This window comes from Corylus avellana, chromosome 2, assembly GCF_965113065.1.
Source record: "Corylus avellana chromosome 2, dhCorAvel1.hap1.2, whole genome shotgun sequence".
Taxonomy (NCBI): domain Eukaryota; kingdom Viridiplantae; phylum Streptophyta; class Magnoliopsida; order Fagales; family Betulaceae; genus Corylus; species Corylus avellana.
In genome coordinates this window covers 14,037,321-14,058,582 of record NC_142491.1, presented here as the reverse complement: position 1 = coordinate 14,058,582, position 21,262 = coordinate 14,037,321, and the positions used below count along the sequence as shown (strand labels likewise).

The following is a 21,262-nucleotide window of genomic DNA, read 5'->3' as shown; positions in this document are numbered from 1 at the left end:
TGAAAATTCAAAATTGATGCGACTTTTTATTATACCTTGAAAGAAAGACAGTCAATCTGAGGTCACATTACCACACAGAAAGTTGAGATTGAATTGAGTGTCGGGGGAAGTTCAGAGGCTAATGGTATGGGAGGATCACTTGGTGAGAGGTTAACAAACTCAAGGGCTTGTAGCCTTACTTTCAGAGGGTAGTCTGTGACACACCCAATTCTTGGGCCTGCTCCTGTTGACCATTTCAAAGACAGTTGATGCCCTAATTGATATGAACTTACTTCCTTTTTTGACTTGATTCTCTGCAATATCTCTTTCTTTGGAACACTTCCTTTGGGGCTCTGGAGACTACTGGACAAGGTTCTCTTATAGCTGCTTCTTCCTTCTGTACGAGCAAGAATACGTGATTCAGAGGATCCAGTATTTTCAATCTCACTAAGAGCCTGAAGGTGGTAGGGTGGATCAGAATTTGTTGGTTCTCCAAGTTTACTTCCTTCTCGAATTGATTTTCTGATATCATAGTTTTCATGATCTTCAATAGGGCAAAGTACCTGATTAAATAGGAAAAGCTCAGAGGAAAATGTAGTAGAAGTAATATATAAAGCAAATGTTGGTTACACTATACAAGATGTGGACTTTTAAAGAAGTACAAAAGTGAGCAGTGGCTAAAAAAGTTCAGAGAGGTCAAATAGTGACCAGCAATATCCTAAAGTCTTGAGAAGCTACTTTATGGCCTCAAATGTTCTATTAACTGCAATTTTATCAATCTAGAATTCACACCAGGGGTAGCAGATGTGTGAAATGACATGGTATATGAGTTGTGTACCTGAACTTCATCAAGGTTGACCCCATTTTGCTTGAGGAAGGCTAAGAAGGTTCCAAGATTCTCATATGTTGGACGGTAATGTCCACTGTACGCCGACACAGACTGGAAGTCATAAGGACATTCAGAATTCAGACGCAAGAAGCATTGGCTTTCAAAGTATACATACAGATTGCTTTGATAAACAATCTCCCTTGTCAAAATAAAATTAAAAGAAATTCTTAGAAACTGATGTTTTATTGACTGCAGTTGGAAGCTTTTCTTGATCTTTCCAGAATTGACATCATTTATGCTAGTCTTTGTAGAATAGCGGATACATATTATGTGTGCATTTCTGATAAAATCAAATAAATGGGTCGAACTTTTTTAGCCACCCCTGAGATCTACATATTGGTACTTTGCAACATACTTTGAATTGGGTCCGGAAATCTAGAAGAGATTATAAGGTCTGCCAGCATTAACATTCTTTCATAAAAGATTTAGGATTCTTATGCATGCACTGACAAAATTTAGAACAAAAGATGATCATGTGAGCTCTTTCAAAATAAACTGAACCTCATATCACCTTCTTTTGAAACATATAATCCAGTAGTTAAGTATGTATTGCATGTGTTGAACATTTATTGTGAAAAGTGAGATTCAGAGCTAATAGTTTCATATATTTAAAAGTTTGTTAAATATGTGTAACATAAGGTCTATTTCTAATTTTGAAAGCAAATTTAAACACCCAAAATCACGAGTACAGTTCTTTGCCATTTGTTTGATATGGTTTGTTTCTATCTAGTTTAAAATGCGTCAATTGTTATGCTTCACTAGAGGATGATAATGTTGCGTTCTGTAGGTATAAGCAACCCTTTTACCTCTTTTGTTTTTACCCCTTCCAACTCTATATTCAATAGTAAAATATGAAATCAAGAGATGCTGTTCTCTTCCATAGCAATAATATGCTCTTAGAATATAGGTATAAAACATTTTCACATGTATGTCTCTGTACTGAGAGTATCAAATTATGTAGTGTCATGAGAAAAATGGATTATGGAAAGATTGTAATGAATGATTACTAGATGCATTATACCTTGAGCTTGCCACCTTCTGCCTCAAGTCTTCCAGCAGCCAAAGTGGCCCCTCCGGCAAGGAAGCTGGAATGATGAAATAATCCCTTCCTTTTCTGGATGGAAAAAGTACATGAGGCATAGTCTTCAGATAATGCAAAGTATTGTAGCATCTCAGAAACGGAACAAAAAGAAATCTGTCAACAAATGGTTTGGTATTTGTATCAGCTTTTACCTCTCCAGCATAGAAGTTTTTGGAGGTACTCATAACGAAAATCCATTTTGAGCCTTGCGATCCTTGATTTGTATCGAGGGGATTCCCGCTTTGTTTATGCACCATCATTCCTTCAGCAATTATGTATTCATAGTATTCCCTCTCTTGCTTATTCATGATGCATTTCCATGGAAAGTATTAGATGAAGTTAGGAAACTTTAATTAAAACAAGTGCTAAAGAGTGTATAAAGTCCATCTGACGTCAATTCATTCCATGATGTTTGTAGTATGCAAAGTGCAGAGCTATAATGTAATAGAGGATTAACCAAAATTACTGCTTGTTCCATTTATATCATGGTATCTAATAAAATTCTGAGATGGAGTACACTCATCTTAATGGCTACGAGAAAGGATTTATATTGAAATGCTGTTAAAATTATAGTGATATGAATTGATTTCCACTAATCACTAGTGTTCCAACCATAATGATAATTTGACTGCATTCTAATCTTGGATTATGAACTTTGGTACTAGGTTTGATGTTTAAGAGGGAGCATACTGGTCCAAGATATTTAATGCATTCTTGTCGAAGCCTTGATCTTGGGCAATCTTTGAGATCAACCTCTTTGCCATCTCCAATGTCCAACCTGCACAAGGTATACATATATATCAAGCTTTCGACTGACTTATTGTTTTGATTAACACTAGGGATTCATACTATTTGCATGGGGTAGGAAACTATGAGAAAGCATACTCCATTGATCTGGCAACCTTACTTGCATGTGATGTCTATGTATAGGAGGTATCTGCATTTTAGAAAAACCCTCCTATCTGGGATATAAAGGTTCATGCTAAGGGCTTGGTTCAAAAGCCATCATGCTAACTCACTAACATTCAATTATTTCCCCAGACATTCCATGCTAACATGTACTGGAGTTCCTTCCTTGTAATTATTCTCCCCTTTCCTTCAAATTAGTCGTACTGTAATCTTAATAGCCATCGACTAGAATCAATGTGAACATTGGATATATGAAGAAATAACAGAGTGGTTGAGGCATGTGATTACATATGCATGTGGAATTTTAAGAATATTATACTCAAATCATTTTAAGAATAGTTTCTTTTTATAATGTATTGTTGTTTATGTTTATCTTATGCTTAGATGTAAATTGAAAACAGAGAATACTGTGAGAGTTGCATGTGTATCAAGTTTAGCTATTGTTCTCTCATTCTAATAGGCTGTGAAGGACAAAAATATTATAATCAGCCAAAAAAAACGTAAATGTGCCTACCAATAGAAAAATGGCTGCTGGGCATCAACTTTACACCACTCTTCATAGTAATAGTTCAGATTACGACCGTAGCGATGTCTTGGATCAATCTGTGCCACATAAAAAAGACCTTTCAGTAATGAACTATAATTAAATGGTTAGTAATGGAAAAAGTGATAGTTTTAGCTTCATTAAAGGCTTACAGCTTCAATCCAATGTTGGAAAGCTAACTTTTTCGCCTTGGCGTCTTCACACAATCCTTTTCCAACCTGCCAAAATTATCCAAATGTATGATTCCATTTTTTATGATAATCTAATATGACTTTTTTTCCTATTTAATTGGTGTGAATAGTAACATAAGAAGCAATAACTAGGACGAGAAATTTTTTATACGACCCACGAATTCGACCCAAGCCCAACATAAAATTAGTGGGTTAGAATTGAAGGATTTTGCCCCAAGCCCAACATAAAATTAGTGGGTTAGAATTGAAGAATTTTGCCCTTGATCAAATTATGGTTGACCTATATAATCTTATATTTATACTTCAACATTATCTGAACTCAACACTAGGGTTAATAATTTTTGACAAGATCCGCAAACTTGACACCAAGTTGAAAGGTCTGACTATTTAATTAAATGGATCAGGCTAGAATTGACATATATAGTCTTATTCTTATGTCTCGACAAGCTGACACACGAATATGAATTGTCACCCATAAACAAAAATAATAGTCAAGACTTTGTGAAATCACTGGAATCATAACTGGAATATATGCAAATGGTACAACAACAATGATGATGATGATCTCTGTGACAGCTACTTGCCTTGGAAGCAATCAAGCTGATCCTACTCCACCGTGAGGCAGCTGTTTCTGATTTGTGAAAATTGAAGAAGGAAACCGTGCTGTGATTAAGCCTTGCATACTCAATAGCTTGCCACCTACAAACATTCCCATCATTTCCTAAACATGAGATGGAGCAGCAATCTTGCAGAATATATGGTGCCACTTACCAGAGCTCTTCGGCAACAACCGCCGAGTCCGCTATCCGGCGCCGGGTGCGATAACTCCGGTAAACCTTCTGCAGCCTCACTGCAGCCGTTGACTCAAAGTTTTCTGTTGTCTCATGAGAATCCATGACATCAAGCCAGGGTGATCAACAAAATCAAGTCAAAAGACAAAGCCTTGCGTTTGAAAGAGATTGAAAAAGGAGCATACTCAAAGATAAATGATAAATGTCTTTTTCTAGCATCAAAAGCTACACAATTTCTTTTTCCTTGTTGGGTTTGTGTGTGTTTCTCTGAGCTGTTGAGTTTATGTGTGCAGATTTAGAATTGATTGTGCCATTAATGGGTTGTACTACTGCAGGGACAGGTAACTAAATTTGGTTGGCCGTTGGGGAAGAAGAGCCAAGAAAGTGGTCTCCACTCTTCCACCTAGAGTCATGTCAGCACACACCGCACTCTTTTGAGTGCATCTCCCACGAGTTCATGCTCCGGAAGATTTGATTGATGGGATTTGGCTCCTCTCCTATCACTTTCAATACTTAGTTATCAACAAAATCTTGTTAAATTTGTAGTTTTTCAACATTTAAAAAGAACATATATATGTGACTTGCCATGTGTTGGAGTTCTATAAGGTGCATGTGCTAAGAAATTTTGGGGGGGTGCCAAGTAGCATGATAAGCATGAAAATTGGGATAGAAATCCATTGCAATATTCATGTGCTAGAGGATAGGGCCACATGTGTATTGTACCCAATCTTAATCTCGAAAATTGGGTTATGGAATTCACTCTGCTCCAAACAGGTGAGTTTTGCATTTAGGTTGTCTGACACAAATGGGTCCCATTACCTTTTCTCTTGGACTACTCGAATCTCGAATATTAGTAAACTTTGAAAGGGGATTCCCATTCTAAAAATTGAGGTAGGCATTGAGAAATTATTGGTTAAAGTTTGAGCGGACGACTTTTGATAATACAAACTTTAAATTCGACACGAACTCAACAAAAAATTAACAAGTTATGGTTGTAGAGTCTGAGTTGTTTAATTAAATAGCTAGGTTGGGTTAAGGTTAACCAAAGGCAATTCTATTACAGGAATAACTTCTGATACGTCTGTTACAATTTTACTGCCCAATAACCAATTTGATCCCGAAACAAGAAATAACTAATTTTATACTCATGTCTTGACGCGACCTGAACCCAACAAGAGACATAATGGCTGGTTGGTAATTTTTGACATAACGAACGAACCCGACACAAACTCAATACAAAATTAGCAGACTAAGATTGAGATGTCTGACATATTTAATTAAATTGATCGAATTAAGATTGACATATATAGTCTTATATTCATACATCGATATAATTCAAATCTAACAGACGAAATATAAATGTCACCCCTATTCCTCATCCTGAAAATTGCGGTGGTTGCTATGCATTGAGAAATTATGGGTTAAAGCTAAGTCAAAAGGTTGAAGAGATGTATGCACTACAGCAGCCCAATCTTAGGTCTCAATCTTAGAGGAGTCTAGATTTGTATACAAAGTTCGGCATTATGCATGTTTGACTTGGATATATAATAGCTCCTAGGACTAGATCCGACCACTATGGCAAGTTGTTACTATTATGGATTTATTTATTTTCTCAATTGTTTGTGGGATTCTTAAAATATCAATTAAATAATTATATTTATTAATTTTTTTATTAGTATAATAACAGAAGGCTTGAATTTAAATCTTGGCTTTATAGTTTATCTTTTATATATTTAAAATATTCTACGTGTTTTCTGATCACAAACATAAAGAAATCCACATTTTTGCATAGTAGGTAAGAGGAGTTTTTAAGAAATGCATGATTTTAAAGGTAGTTTAAGATACTATTTTTTTTAAATGCAAATCCCACTTAACTGTGATTTAAAAAATTATATTTTTATCAACTACATTTTAAAATTCTTACTACTTCAAACCACTAAACCGAACAAACACTTGGTAATAATACATGAGATCGAGTATATATGGGACAAAAATGTATATCTATTTAACATGTTTACGGTTTTTTTGTTTTTGTTACATATGCAAAAATTGGCATAAAAAAATAGAACTAAAAAAATTGTAAATAGAAATACGTACGGGTATAAGAGTATAAGGCTAGCTCCTTGGAGCATGTTTGGATTACATTGGAAAATTGAGTTTTGCAAGGTGAAAAGAGCTTTAGAAAAAGCTTCATTTTTTAGCTTCATTTTTTTTTTTTTTAAATACGTTTTATCCGTTTTAAAGTAAAAAAGTAAAATAAATACTTTTAAAATTTTTTACCAAACATACATGCTTTTGTTTGGCACAACTTTCTAAGCACTATAAATACTTTTTAAACTCTCTAACGCAATCACAAACAGACTTTAAATCTTATATTTATAATGATATCCTTATCATCAACACCTTTTTACCAATTCGAGGTTTTCATTAATTTCCATCTATCTTCGGGAATTGCATTCCACCGACAAGCCCATATTGGTTCATAAATCAATTAAAACATTTAGAATTCGTTTGAGATTGTGTTAGAGAGATTAAAAAGTATTTTTAATACCTTAAAAGTTGTGCCAAATAAAAGCTGGCATGTTTAGTTAAAAATTTCAAAAGTGCTTCTTTGACTTTTTTATTTAAAAAATTGCCAAAACACACTTTGATGAAAGCTTTATTTTTCATATACAGTCTCAAATATGCTATCAGACTATATGGTTTATAGCCTAAATTTAGAGTTTTTGTAGAATTCTTTATAAAGCCCAATTTCACCAAGCAGTAGCCTCTATATATAACTAAGTGATATATATTATCCGGAAGACAAAAATTACAAATCTCCTCCACACCTTACTTTTTTTTCCTGATCAACAAACTGAAGAGCTTCATTTTACAGAAAAATCCTTGGAAAGACTTCAAAAGCAAGCAGTTATTAGCTTTAAATAAAAGTTGTAGCTAATTAGTAAAAGATGGGCAAAGCTCTTTTTGGGTTACTATTTTTCTGCTTTGATATTTAATATTTTGAATCAGGAATCCCTAAATACTGAGAGGATAGGTCTGAGACCCACATGCTCAAGGTTGCTTGAGGTTTGGGGCCTACTTGTCCTCTCTGTAGAGCTACCTAAATTTCGTGTAATTCAAACAACAAATTTTAGAGATTCTAATTTTGATATTTTTGGGACATATCAAGCTTGAAATTTACACCCTTATATACAAGATTTCAAATTTAGGCTCAATCTTTTACCATCACCGAGGGTGGTGGTCTAGTGGCACTTGGCTTACTCCCAAGTGGTTTTGTAGGTGGTAGGTCTGGGTTGAATCCCGAAATGGTGAGCTTGGAATTATTTCCATGCCACTAGCTAGGTGTTTACTATTGCCTTCGATATGGTTAAGTCAAATTATGGTTTAACAGACTTGAGAAAGCGTTTGCGTTTTCCTTGTCTAGGCCACTCATATCATTAATTCACAATAGATAAGTGCTACTAGTACTATATATGGTCATACATAGGGGTGTCAACCCGGTCCTGGTTCCCTGTTATTGGCCAAAACCAATAACCGGAACTGGGGTACCCCATTTTTTTATTTTGAAAAACCGGACCAAAACCGGTTACCCGGTTATACAATAACCGGTCGGTTCCTGTTGGTACCCGGTTATCCGGACCGGGTAACCGATTTTTTTTTAAAAGAAAAAAAAAATTTTCATTTTTGGCTTATTTTAGGTATTGAGCCTAATTGTTGGGGTTATTTGGGTCTAATTTTTATGCTTAATTTAACAATTTTTTTGCCTTTTTTTTTTAATTAAAAAAAAAAATACACAATTAGCATTTTTGTCCCAATAAGTTGGGCTATGTTGCGATTGTAAAAAAAAAAAAAAAATCCGAAAAAAAAAATCACTGTTTTTGACTTTTTTGGGTCTAAAAAAATAAAAATCCAATGTTTAAAAATGTCCTAAAACTTCATTGTTTAAAAATGCCCTTTAAACTCCAATGTTTACAAATGCCATAAAATTTCAATGTTTAAAAATACCCTAAAAAAATTAAAATTAAAAAAAATATATATTATTTTATATATATACCCGGTTACCCTAGTTATAATCGGGTGCCAAAAACTAGAACTGGAACTAGGTACCCGGTTACCGATTTTTTCCAATCGGTTTCAAAACTGGTTTCTTGGTTACTGGTTGATACTCGAATTTTTTTGATACCCCTACTCATACCCAGATAGGAAAGCCACTATGGTTGCTCCCTTTTACTCAAAAAAAAAAAAAAGGTGGGGGAGGGCGGCGGGGTTGTTGCATGTGGTGGCTTGAAATGCAAGAACTTTATGATATAAAGGTGTTGAAAACAATTGCCTACCTGCATTTCTATGTAGTGAGGAAACAACAGTATTAGATTTCAAATATAAGAAAGGAAAAATGAAAATAAAAAGCCCAAGAACAACACTATCATTATGAATCCCATAGATTCAAAAGTTGTTTGTTCAATCCCAATTGAAAGGTTCCAAGGATAAATTAAGTCTATGAAATTGATATTTGCTCTTAAAGCATGTTATTTTCACATGAAATTTTAATAGGATTAATAGAAATATCCATCTTACATGCTGTAACAAAAAAAAAAAAAAAAAAAAAAAAACCCAGAAAACCAATAGATTATCGAGGCGCATGTGCGAGAGTACTGGTGGGATATTTTTATATGGGTTTGGACGTGGTGGTGAAGTCATTTGGTATAAAAAAAACTGCTGATAGAAGAAGTTTTTTCCTACTCAATATATATGGACATTTTCCCAAAATAGTAACGATTTCGTTTGGTTAAATAAAACTTTAGTTAAATCTGGACCGTTCATTGTTTTTACAGAAAATCTACATTTATTTTTTTATTTTTTCGCCACTCAAAATCAAATCCTTTATAGAGTATGTGACATTTGTCTTTCGAGTACGTGATTCTCATGTTCATTTTAAAAACCAAATATCAATTTAATAGATTGAGTTGAAAGAACTCTCTATATTTTTCTGAGCTAAAGTCCATCCATATTATCTTGCTCCATTATCACATGTACTAATACCAAGTTTATGATCTAGTACTTGACGTTTGTCCGTGTTAGCAAGTTGAAAATATTCCTATTATTCCAAAGAAAAGGTCACATATATAATGGTTGGTATGGATGGCATTCAAAGACAACATGAGCAAAATCCCATGCATATATGGTTACATATATAACATGAAGTAATTGCAAATGCTTGATAGAATAGACAGATCATATATGCACGTACATTAATGGATGCTACAGAGTATTTATTAATAAGTTATCTACATATTCACTGGCTTTTGAATTTGCCCCTATCCATTGGCATATAATTATAGCTTTTTAACCAGCAACTTGACCCACTTGGCATTATTAAGCTAATGGGTATATATTTTCTTTCGGTAAGTAATTATTTTTGAAGTAGTGACCACCTCCACTTCATGAGCGGATTGAATACCCCAACCCTTGGGGTCATCGAATGGGCATTTTCAAAGAATCTAGCTATAATTGGCATATACAACTAAGAGCCTTTAATTACAAGGAGTAGAGTAGAGTAGAGTGCAATATCTCAAGTCCAACACAAGCATATATAGAAGAATCCAAACTTTATTAATAGAACCCAAAAGAAAGAAAGAAAGAAAGAAAGAAAGAAAATCTTTTAACCCTTGGGATTCCATACTATACTAGTATCCATGGGTGCATGCATGCTTTTTGTCTATACAAAATTAGACACATGCATGTAGTGCAATATTATTTTGCTAGGAATTAAAGAAAATGCAAACAAACAGTACTAGTCTAGTAGTCTCCTATATTAGTATGCTGAGATCGATTTTGAAGGCAACTAAGAGACTTAATTTGTAGTACGTACGTAGTTAATCAAGCATGGTTTTTGAGCTTCTGGAGGATAAAAGTGAGCTTAGCGTCATCCAAAGGCTTCTCTTGAAAGACATTCAGGCCTGATTGCTTGAACTCTTCTTTGCCGCCCGCTGATGAGACTGCCGATACACCAGCAATAAAACAACGAATTCCCATACTGCGAAACTCTTTAGTTGCCTATCATTAATTAAATATAAAGAGTAATTAATTAATATAATTAAGTAATTAAGCAAAATCATGATTGGCATACATATAATTTTGGATTAGTGAGCATGCATTGCATATATATATATACCTCAGTCCCATCCATGACAGGCATTTCCTTGTCCATCAAAATCAGGTCAAAGCGTTGTCCAGAACGGATGAAATCAACGGCTTCTTTGCCGTTCTCCACCAACTGAGCTTTTATGCCATGACCGGCCAAGAGATTGCGATGAATCAATCGATTAAGCAATGTATCATCGACAACAAGAGCGGTTAACTTCTTGGATGATGGCCCCGGCAGAGAAGTCCTCTCCATTGAAAGAAAAACAAAGTAACAGAAATATGAAAGAAAGAGAGAAAGAAGAAATTAGCAAGAGTGAGAAGAATCTGAAATCTTGTATTGAGTTCGTTTGATACTAAATCGATCAAGAAAAGAACTATATTAATTCTCACTAAGAGAAAAAAAAATAATTCAAAAAATAAAATAAAAGAGAGTGGGTTCAACTAATACTTATCTATGCAAATCAACATCCTGAAAACTAGGTTCAACTACACCGTCTAAATATTCGAAAATCTCTGCAAATCAACACTCCTAAATCAAATCAATATCTTATGCTCTGATCTTCTTCAGCAATATCATATATGATTTAATTAATTATATGACTAACATATAATATTTGTAAGTTCCTACAATCCTATGGTTGTGATTAACAATTTAACATAATATTAATTTATTGACCTTAAATTTAACAATTTAGCACTATATTCCAAACAAAAACAAATACAATTTATTGACCTTAAATTTAATTTCGAATGCTCTCTACTTTACAAATAAACGTATGTAAGACAACAAAATATTCTCAGCATAAAATATTTAACCGATTTACCTGACCATTCTTTCTCCAGAACCTTGAAATCAATTAATTGTTACGAAATCCATTCTCTTATAAAGAGATGAAAAAGAGATGGGTAAAACTGTGTGTTTGGAATTGCAATTTCGCAAGAATAATCTACATTTTTAAAAGATATCGCAAAATGTAAGGCGTTTGACATTGCAATGTAAAAATCACTTAATTTAAAATTGGAAAAAAAAATCTGCGATTTCTATATGCAAGCTAGATGATGCTTATTTGAAAAGTGCGAATTTAAACCAAAATCAGGCTTTCCCATAACCAATATTTAATAAAAAAATACTTTTTAACATATTTTATCAAATATCTTTACAATTTTAAAAATCACACTTATTAAAATTGCAATCCCAAACAGACCTTAAATACCCGCCACAAATTTGGACCCTCAAAAGTCAAAAGTTCTCTCATTGAGCCGAAAAGCCTGAAATACATTACCCATTAAAAAAAACAGGCTTCCCGATTTGCAGCTATTCATTTTCTCTCCGGTCCAAGCCCATATCTAGTTCCTCGGAAAAGCAATTCCCCTTTCCGAAGTAAAACGAAATCCGGGAAAACGAAAACCTGAACAAGGACCACCTTATACCCAAACAAGCAAGATCCAAGAAAGCAAAAGATCCAAACCCTAACCCTAGCTATATAAAATGCTCTTCTAAAACCCTAACCGCCCTGCTGCGCTGTTGCTCTCGTTTCCAACCTCTCAGACTCACCAGCCCTCAGAGTACTCCCTCTCTGTGTGTGTTCTCTCTCTCTCTCTTTCTGCTTTAGGGTATTGATGAAACCTAATCTAGATGGGTTGGTTTTGCAGGAAGAAGGAAAAATGAAGGTGGTAGCTGCATATTTGCTGGCTGTGTTGGGAGGGAACACCTGCCCCTCAGCTGGGGATGTGAAGAACATTCTTGGATCCGGTACACTCTCTTGGTTGCTTGATTTTTCTTTTGTCTTGCTTCAAATGGGTTTAGAGGGTTGCTCTAGTTTTACCACTGAGAAAAAGAATATGGATTGTTAAGTTTTGAAAAGAATAGATTGGGAGATTCGTACTCGTGTTATGGGGATTGAGAGGTTTAAGAACTCGATTTTGAATAACAATATCTGCTGCAGCTGGGGTTTCAAGGGAAGTGTACTATGTAAATAGATTTATTGATATAGAGTTGATGTAGTGGTTGGTATATGAAATGTTAGTTTGATTTTGTTTGTAATTGTTGGGCTGCTTGGAGCCTGTTGATTGGAATAGGTAGGTGTCTGCTGCATTTTTGTTGCAGTTCTGCAGAAGTTGTAATCTGATTGTTAGTTTGTTAAATGAAGCTGATTCGTCAAAAAAAAGTTTTGTTTCTTCCTTCAAACGGGTTCCTTTCATTGCAATAGTTACATTATTGACAGAAGCGAATTTTTTTGGTTTTTTAGTTTTTATTCTTCCCTTCAAATGGGTTCGGTTGATTGCATTAGTTTCTTTCAAAATTATTGAATCTTGAAAGGTTTTCCCACTTGGCCTTCATTACTGACACTGTCAAGTGGGAAAACCTCTCTAGTGGGAAGGCCAAGTGGGAAAACCTTTCAGTCTGACAGAAGAGAATTGATTTGTTTTTTAGTTTTTATTCTTCCCTTCAAATGGGTTCGGTTGATTGCTTTAGTTTCTTTCAAAATTATTGAATCTTGAAAGGTTTTCCCACTTGGCCTACAATATGATAACTAGAGGCCAAAAATGTTCAAAAAATTAGTGAGCTACAAGTTGTATTGGTTGTCAGTGTCCTATGAGCTACATTTTCCTATTGTTTTCCTCGGTTTGCTAGATAACTTCTATGCTCTAGATTACATAATCTCTACTGAAAGAGTATGGTTTTTGTTCGTAGAGAAGAAATTCCTTGTGTTTGGTTTTTGGTAGATTTTGGTTTGTTTATACTAGGTCTACGTTGTCTGTCAGCTCCAGGGTTGATCTGAACTCGTAACTTAAATGAACAGTTCACAGTTGTTAATATGTTGTAATAGTGGAGATGGATAGATGATTTGCAGTTTAAAGCAGACGTTATAAGATACTGAGTGAATGAAATGTTCAAATTTGATTGTTGATGGTTAAACCTTTCATTGGTTGAGTCAATCAATCTTGCAGTCAAGTTGACTGTATAACCTATATGACTTGTTGTTTAAAGAGGTCAAACTGGAGCCATCTTGGATCATGGTTTGGAGAAAGTTCTGGGTTTTTGGTTTCACCTGAATGGTGCTTGGGACTAGGGAGTTTTGGGCAAAAACTGGAAGATTTTCAATATTTTTTTGTTGGGTACGCATTATGGCTACACCATTTCAGTTCTTTTAAATGCAAACTAGTTAAGGACTGTATACAGGTTGTATCAGGTTCAGAATGAGCATTAAAGGTTTTGCTGATTTCCAAGAGTATAAGATGATATGTAATAGTTAGTTAATATGTTCTCTGTTATTTGAGATTAATTTATTAAATATAATATCAGAATAAATTTCCCATGCCTTTCTTAATCTTATTTTCAAGATGGAGTACTGCATATTCAAGCAATGGTTCTTCGTGTAGCAAATTTGAATTGTGGATGAGCAATTTTCGGTGCTTTTATTTAATTTGTCCATTTTACATCAAGAACTAATCTGGATTCCTGGTTTATGTTATCATCCTATGATTATGAAATAACACTTTCTATAAATGAAAACAAAATTAAGGTTTTAGGCATTGATTATTATTATTATTGAAAAATTGTTACTTTAATCTGCAGTTGGAGCTGAAGCTGATGAAGATAAGATTGAGCTGTTCTTGTCTGAAGTCAAGGGTAAAGATATAACGGAGCTTATTGCCTCTGGAAGAGAGAAATTAGCATCTGTGCCTTCTGGTGGTGGTGGTGCTGTTGCAGTTGCTGCCACAGGTGGTGGTGCCGCTGCTGCTCCTGCTGCAGCCGAGACAAAGAAAGAGGAAAAGGTGGAAGAGAAGGAAGAATCAGATGATGTAAGCATTCTGCTCTTGTATTTCATACCCTGAAGTTTGTGAACATAATAACCCTCTAGAATTGACTTTCTGATCTAATTTCTTCTGTCCCTCCATAATTCCAAGAACCTCACTTGTTGCTTTTCCAAAACGGCTGTGTAATTTAATCCCATTTTATCTGATGCTTCTTTTTTGTTTGTTCTACTTTTTGCAGGATATGGGCTTCAGTCTCTTTGATTGAGGAATCCCATTTTATGTTTCAAGATTTCTCCAATTGAGGACTTGGTGTAGGACTTTAGAGTTGTTTCTACAGGCTTACTATTTTTGGAGGTTCTCTGTTAAGACTGGGAAGTTGATAACTGTGCTAAAATTTTGCATATTTACTTTTTCTGTGTTTTAAACGTTGCATGTGGATTTTTCATCTGTTTTAAACGCTTGTGTGGTCTACTAACTTGAGGCTTCTCTGTCCAACAAGAATTATGCTTGCATCTGAACAGTATTGTTCAATGCATTGTCTACAAGAGGTCAAGTTCTTACTTTTACTGAATGGCTCTTAAGCTTACCTGTTATCGAAGGTCTTGCAAAGTAGACAAGGATTCTCACTATTTCAAATGAAATCGATGGTAATCATTTCCTGGTTAGAATTTAAAGTTGATGTATCATTAACTTTATATATACGGTTAGATATATCAACTTTAAGTCCTAACTATCAAAATGTATACTATTCATTTCCTTTAGAATGGGGAAGATCTTGTTCCTTGGAAAGTGGTAGAGGTACTTAGGATCGTTGGGGGAGTTTTTTAGTTATTTGATAGAAACCAGATTTATGTGTCTATTAATTTGATTTGGCTTGATTTACTCTAGTGGAAGTCCTCTGAAGGGCTGAGAAGATAGGTTGAATGTTACTGATAATATAGACGAGACCAAGAAATTATTTCCTAGCACATCAACTCATTAGGTGAAACATGCTCAAAATTGCAGCTATGAGAATGCCAATGACACCCAATAGCCAATGCTACATTCTCCAAAGTGGCGATGGTTAGTGGCAGCCAGTAGCTAGTTTCTGGGGCCCAAATTTTCATTTTGTTGTGGAAAGTGGTGATTTGTTTTTGGGTGAACTTTGGTTTGCCTGGCTTCTATTGAAGGAAGTGGTGAAGGCGTAAAAATTAACTGAAGCCATACAGGTGAAGTTTTCAAATAAAAGTGGGGAGAGGACGCTAGAAAATGTCTAATCAATTCAAAAGGGGAGAGGCAAAGGAGAAAGATTACAACAAAAAGATACCGACAAAGGGTGAGCGAGTCGACAACAGCTTAGCAACCACAAAGTTGTAGAAAAAGAAACCTAAGTTATTGGAAATTTGTCAAATCAATGGCCTAACCTTTTGGATTGGCTGCCTAAGATTACTAACAGCATATGCTCTCTATGTGACATTCCCATCTTTATGTTTAAAGAAAAAAAAACACAAAAACACTTGCATCAATAACCCCATGGGCTAGCTCTGCATTGGAACCAATACTTTATTTTAATGATAAAAATCATAAAATACCACAAGTCTCTTCTCTCACGTTTCTCGATCTTTTCTTCCTCCGCCCTTCTTCTTCTTCTTCTTCTTCTTCTTCTTCTTAACATCACTTCCATCTTCCTCTCCGCCTCTCTCTCTATCTCTCATGTTCTCTCCTCCCCCATTCTCAGTCAAGAACAGAACTAAACAAACAAACAAAATGCAGACTAAAATTTTCAAAATGATGAAACCCATAAATTCCTCGAAAAGAACAAATCACAAATCCACAAAATCATCAACCCAAAAACATTGAATATTCCACCACTCGAAATCAGTTGTGAAGGAGGAATAGGAGAAGTTGTGGGAAAAAATTTCCCTAACGGAGAAGGTAGAAATCATGTTGAACGACCACGAAATTTCAGAGCTTGAAAAGAAAGGTAAATCAACAAACAAAAAAAATATCAGAACCTAGAAATCAATTGAGACTAGAGAGAGAGATTGAGAGACAGGACAAAGATGCTAGAGATAGAGAGAGAGAGAGAGAACGCAGACGAAGGAGAGAGAGATGGGGAGAAAAGGGACGAATTTTTCTTGAATAGAAAAAGAAAAGTAAAAGTAAAAAATTATTATTTTAATAATATAAGGAAGATTTTGAAAATTTATTGTGGAGTATATTTATATAGAAAACTAAAAAGTAATTTTATTCCTTAAATTTACTAAAAATGGTTTGAGTATAAGCTGCTAATGCTCTATCTTGGTGTTTTGAAGTGGTAAAGCCTATTAGAAAAAAAAAAAAAAAAAAGTGGTAAAGCCGAAGCAAGACTCTCAACACTACACCTATTGAAGCAACCGAAGAGGGGAATCATAGCAGAGAAAGAAGCACTGAAGATAGCTGGGTCAGATCCATCAAAGAGAAGCACATCTTGGTGTTTGGTGAAGAAGGTACTTAACAAAGGATGCTTGATAGCCACCAAAACAAGAACCGCAACGAAATTTGTAAACGTCAAGTGGACCGGACCCAAAGACTCAAAAAAATTCATCTCAAAATCAATTCTAGCATTCTTACTTTTTACATCACATCAATCACTTTTTATTACTATTCAAATAAAAAAAAAATTACAAAACAAATTTTTTTTATTTTTTCATACAAAACATTTACTTTTTTTTCTCATATCTATCAAATCTACTACAGTTTCAGTCCACTCCTTTTTTCAAGTCATTTGCCAAACACACCCGAATCAGGATCCCCAACAATAACTAGTGAATTGCCTACTAGATTTTTTGTCAATATGGACCGTCTAATTTCATCCAACCGTATAAAACGCACCACATGCCCCACTCAATATAAAATAATAAAATATTATTTACATTTTAAAAAATAAATGTAAAATAAAATAATTAAAAAAATATAGGATGACTGGCCACCTCAAAGGGCCTTTGGGGGTGGCTAGGAGGTGCTTCGGCCGCCCCCAAAGGACCTTTGGGGGTGGGCGAAGCCACCCCATGGCCTCACCCCCTTAGGCCAAACCCATAAATCAAACCTAAATATGTATAATTATATTCATTAGTTGGTTGTAACACTAGAAATTGAAGAAGCTGAAATGAAGTATTCCACTCTTTGGCACAATACAAAGTTTTAATGCCCAAGAAAATAAAACACATAGAATATTATTAAGAAAATAATAAAGTGCATAAGATAATCCTTGAAAACACTTTAAGATAGAGTACAATGAGTACTCGAGGAAGGTAGGACGAAACACGCTGAAAAACGGGATTGAAAAGGCTTTAAAAATTTTGGATCAGATTGTCTTGGTCGATAGCAGCCATTCAAAATCCATTCGAATGGCGATCTGCAACATGTGGCAGTAAGAAGGAAAAGCACAATAAAAGATCGGATCGAAGAACGTGTCGTTCGAATGAGAGAATTGCCATGTGGTTTCAAGAGGTATAACTCACGCATTCTCATTCTTCCATTCGATATAGTTATTTAAATCTCATTATAATGCCCATCTAAATACTATAGTAAACATATTAACAATATTAGGAAAACCACTTGAGTGGTTGTATTATTGTATTAAGGTTTTGAAATTATTAGTCTGGGGCGTTACACTCTTAGTTTGCTATTATGTCAAATCCAAAATGTTATTCCTCTCATTTGCTAGAGGACCAAATGAGATGATGAAGTTTTAATGTCTTATTTGTAACATTTAATGTTTTATTTGAACTTTATATATATATATATAGATATATATGTTGTGACAGTTGTGTTGAACTTTTTTTATATGTTTTTTTTTTTTAAAAAAAAAAAAACAAAGTTAACCGATTATGATTTAATATTTTTTTAAGGAATTTTTTTTAAAGTACAAGTAAATGAAAATTTGGGGTCAAATATTTTTTATTTTTCAATATGGGCTATTTTTATAGTAATTGGGCCCAAGAAGACACTAAAAATACAAAAAAAAAAAAAAAAAAAAAAAAAAACAAATGAGGGTAAAAAATACTACAGTGATTAAAAATAAAATAAAATAAAATCCCAAAAAAGCCTTAAAAAGCCAAAAAAAAAAAAAAAAAAAGTTTAATAAAAGCCCAATTTCGAAAAAACGATTAGCTGGCGGTTACCGATTTCACTAACCGCTAACCGCCTAACCGTGGTTGCGGTTAGTAAAATCTAATAATCGCTAAGGCGGTTACGGTTAGTTTTTTTGTCAATAATCGCTAACCATAACTGTATTGACACTCCAACAAAAGCAATTATCCAAATTCACAAACTAACAAAGCCATCCTTTATTAGATCGAGATCATCAAACGATTGAGTTTCAGAATTTGGCAATCATGGAGGAGGAACGGGATTGCTGCGTGAAGCCCAATGGCAAAGAGTTTCAGATTCCTCTTATAATTACTAGCTGGCGGTGCCTCTGAGAAAGCGGCCTGTGGAGGAGTTCCAGATTCCTCCTATTACTGCTATCCCAGCAGCACCTCTGAGAAAGCGGTGGGCGGAAGCGTTAACCAAGGACTTTCAAAGTTTGGAGGTCTTCGTTGCCACCCCATTGGCGTTGAAAATAGACGCACAGAAAAAAGAGGAGGAATAAGAGGATTGCTTGACTAATGGAACAATGATAGTTTCACAACCTCATTTTCATGTACAAAATGTGCCATACCTTATGGTTTTCTCCAATATCTCAAACAAGTGTTTTTAGTCAAAAAAAATTATTCCCATTACTAACTTACACGAGTAATGCTACAAATCCTTCTTATATCTCTCCAAGAATGATGTGACTCTTAAATTCACAATTTGGCTTATGATTGATCATTATTAAGATCAAATGATAATTTTAAGAGCCAAATCATTCTTAGAGTGACTTTTAAAATTACACAAACTTATACATACAAAGAAAGTAAAAATAGTGTGATCGATCATGGTTATTTCATTCTAATACATTATTCATTTGTATTTAATGAATGTTGACAGTAGCATTTAGGTGGTCACATAAATTTGCTAGTGTCTTATTATGATTCTTGAATTAGTATTCAATTTTGAATTCAGGGATGGAAATCAAAGTTTTGTGAATTAAAATGTCGGAAAATAGTACTATATAATATAACTCATAGACCAAGCTTTACACAATTAATGTTGGTGTAATGTGCCATCCTGAATTGTAAATATTGGAGTATGGATTGTTCTTGTGGGGGTAATTGTTTTGTCCCACATAATTCGTCTTTTCTTGCTCTGCAAATGAAGATAAAGGACACGTCTCAGTGGTGTGATCTAGATGGGAACAAATAGCACATACCTGGACTGGTGTGTCCTATTGCAGAGGTGAGATTTTTTGAGCAGTCACGGCCTTGACAATCATGTCTAATTTCTTTTCTACAGTAGCCATATGATTGGGTGATCCCCCACTGAGGTTTACTTCATACATGCCCTTGCTTTTGACTCCTCTCCTTCCTCTCGAGCAGAATTGCTGGGAATGCTCATTTAATGTCTCAAAAAGTTCCATTGCTTCCTCACTACTCTTTTCCATAAGTGTTCATCCACAAGCTGAATCAACCATCCCTTTGTTAGTATCATTTAAACCTTCATAAAAAATTTATACCTGATCATCTTAAGGGATGTTGTGATGTGGGCACTTTAGAAGTAATGAATTGAAGTGATCCCATGCCCCGAAGAACAGATCTCCATCTCGTTGTTGGAACATTTGAAGTTCCCTTTTAAGTTGTGTTGTCTTTTGAGCTGGGAAAAACTTCTTTAGAAACTTGGTGGTTAATTCTTCCCAAGTATGGATAGAATCTGCAGACAAGGAATTATACCACAGTTTAACATTATCTTTCAAAGAGAAAGGGAAGAGGACTAATATGAGTCTCTCTAGAGTTAGGCCTTGGACATGTTGCAACTTGCATAAATCAGAGAATTCTTTAAGATGCAAGTTGGGATCCTCAGTAGCTGTGCCTCTGAAGTGAGTCAATGCATTAAGGATTTGAGGAGAGATATAATAACTGTCATCCACCTCTGGTTGATATGATATGCATGAGTGTTGATGGAGGTTTGCTGAAACGTATGCCTGCTTCATCAGTCTCCTCACCCGTGGTGGATTTGCCTTTAATGGTCTTGGCCCAATTGGATTTTCTTGCAAATCTTCCATCTCAATTTCTTCTTCTTCTTCTTTGTCTCTTGGTCGTTGTAGAATTGTCCGCTCAATTTCAGGATCGAGTGGAATAACGGTTGAGTCTTGAGATCAACGACCTTGCATCAATTGAATTGCTTCTTCAGTCAGGCAGCTTCAATGCTACTGGTCCAGATGCTCCCTAGAACTGCACTCGATCGCAGTTTTGTGCGCTCGATCACGCTCGGCTGACGATTGATCGCACGCACAGAATGCTAATCCGCAACCTGAAATAGAAAACAGAAAAATTTAAGAATCAATAGAAAATATTTTCGACAGAAACAAAATTGAAAATTGAAAATTAAAATAACACAACTAAAGGAAAATAATTTTAAACAAAATTAGCCGCAATCCCCGGCAACTGCACCAAAAACTTGTTGTCCAAATATCTACCTAAATTCATAGGTAAATAATTGTACATTTTACCTGCAAGTGCACAAGGTCAACTTAGTAGTATATGGTGCAAGTACAGGATCATTCCCACGAGGATTGTTGAATTTTGCTTAAAAATAAATTCCTTAAGTAAAACAAAGATTAATTTTTTTAAGTGATGATAATAAAGGATAGGGCTTTGATATCCACCACTAATTATATTCAACTAATATAACAATATTCCAATGCTTTAATCATGTTATGCATATCTAATGTTTGTCAACCTAAGGGCATGGCGTATACTCGTTAAGCTATAGATTTTCCTAAGCAACGAGTTAGGTATGGCGTATACTCTAACTCTTTTCTTTTCTAAGGGATTTAGCATGGTGTATACTAAGTTGTTCCTTAAA

The 21,262-nt window shown here is 34.8% G+C and overlaps 2 protein-coding genes and 1 pseudogene across 3 annotated transcripts; 1 reads left to right on the top strand and 2 right to left on the bottom strand.

The window, feature by feature from the left end:
* On the bottom strand, positions 1 to 4,881 carry LOC132175564 (IQ domain-containing protein IQM3). The gene is made up of 9 exons (XM_059587542.2): positions 4,365 to 4,881; positions 4,178 to 4,292; positions 3,555 to 3,620; positions 3,373 to 3,461; positions 2,640 to 2,727; positions 2,102 to 2,248; positions 1,890 to 1,982; positions 818 to 919; positions 1 to 542 (listed from the first exon to the last, which is right to left on the bottom strand). The coding sequence occupies exons 1-9, from the start codon at positions 4,487 to 4,489 to the stop codon at positions 63 to 65; spliced, it is 1,305 nt and encodes a 434-aa protein (XP_059443525.2). The 5' UTR covers positions 4,490 to 4,881; the 3' UTR covers positions 1 to 62.
* Positions 4,882 to 10,264: 5,383 nt separating this feature from the next.
* Positions 10,265 to 10,784, bottom strand: LOC148587380 (two-component response regulator 24 pseudogene; annotated as a pseudogene).
* A 1,207-nt stretch (positions 10,785 to 11,991) lies between these two features.
* LOC132183880 (large ribosomal subunit protein P2B) lies at positions 11,992 to 14,770 on the top strand. Of its 2 annotated transcripts, none has more exons than XM_059597347.2 (4): positions 11,992 to 12,097; positions 12,185 to 12,284; positions 14,112 to 14,338; positions 14,532 to 14,770. In XM_059597347.2, exons 2-4 carry the CDS (start codon positions 12,197 to 12,199, stop codon positions 14,556 to 14,558), a joined length of 342 nt encoding a protein of 113 aa, XP_059453330.2. In that variant the 5' UTR covers positions 11,992 to 12,097; positions 12,185 to 12,196; the 3' UTR covers positions 14,559 to 14,770. The 2 variants fall into 2 exon arrangements, with proteins under 2 accessions (XP_059453330.2, XP_088369845.1); XM_088513719.1 differs by having other exon boundaries at positions 12,049 to 12,110.
* Positions 14,771 to 21,262: the final 6,492 nt, after the last annotated feature.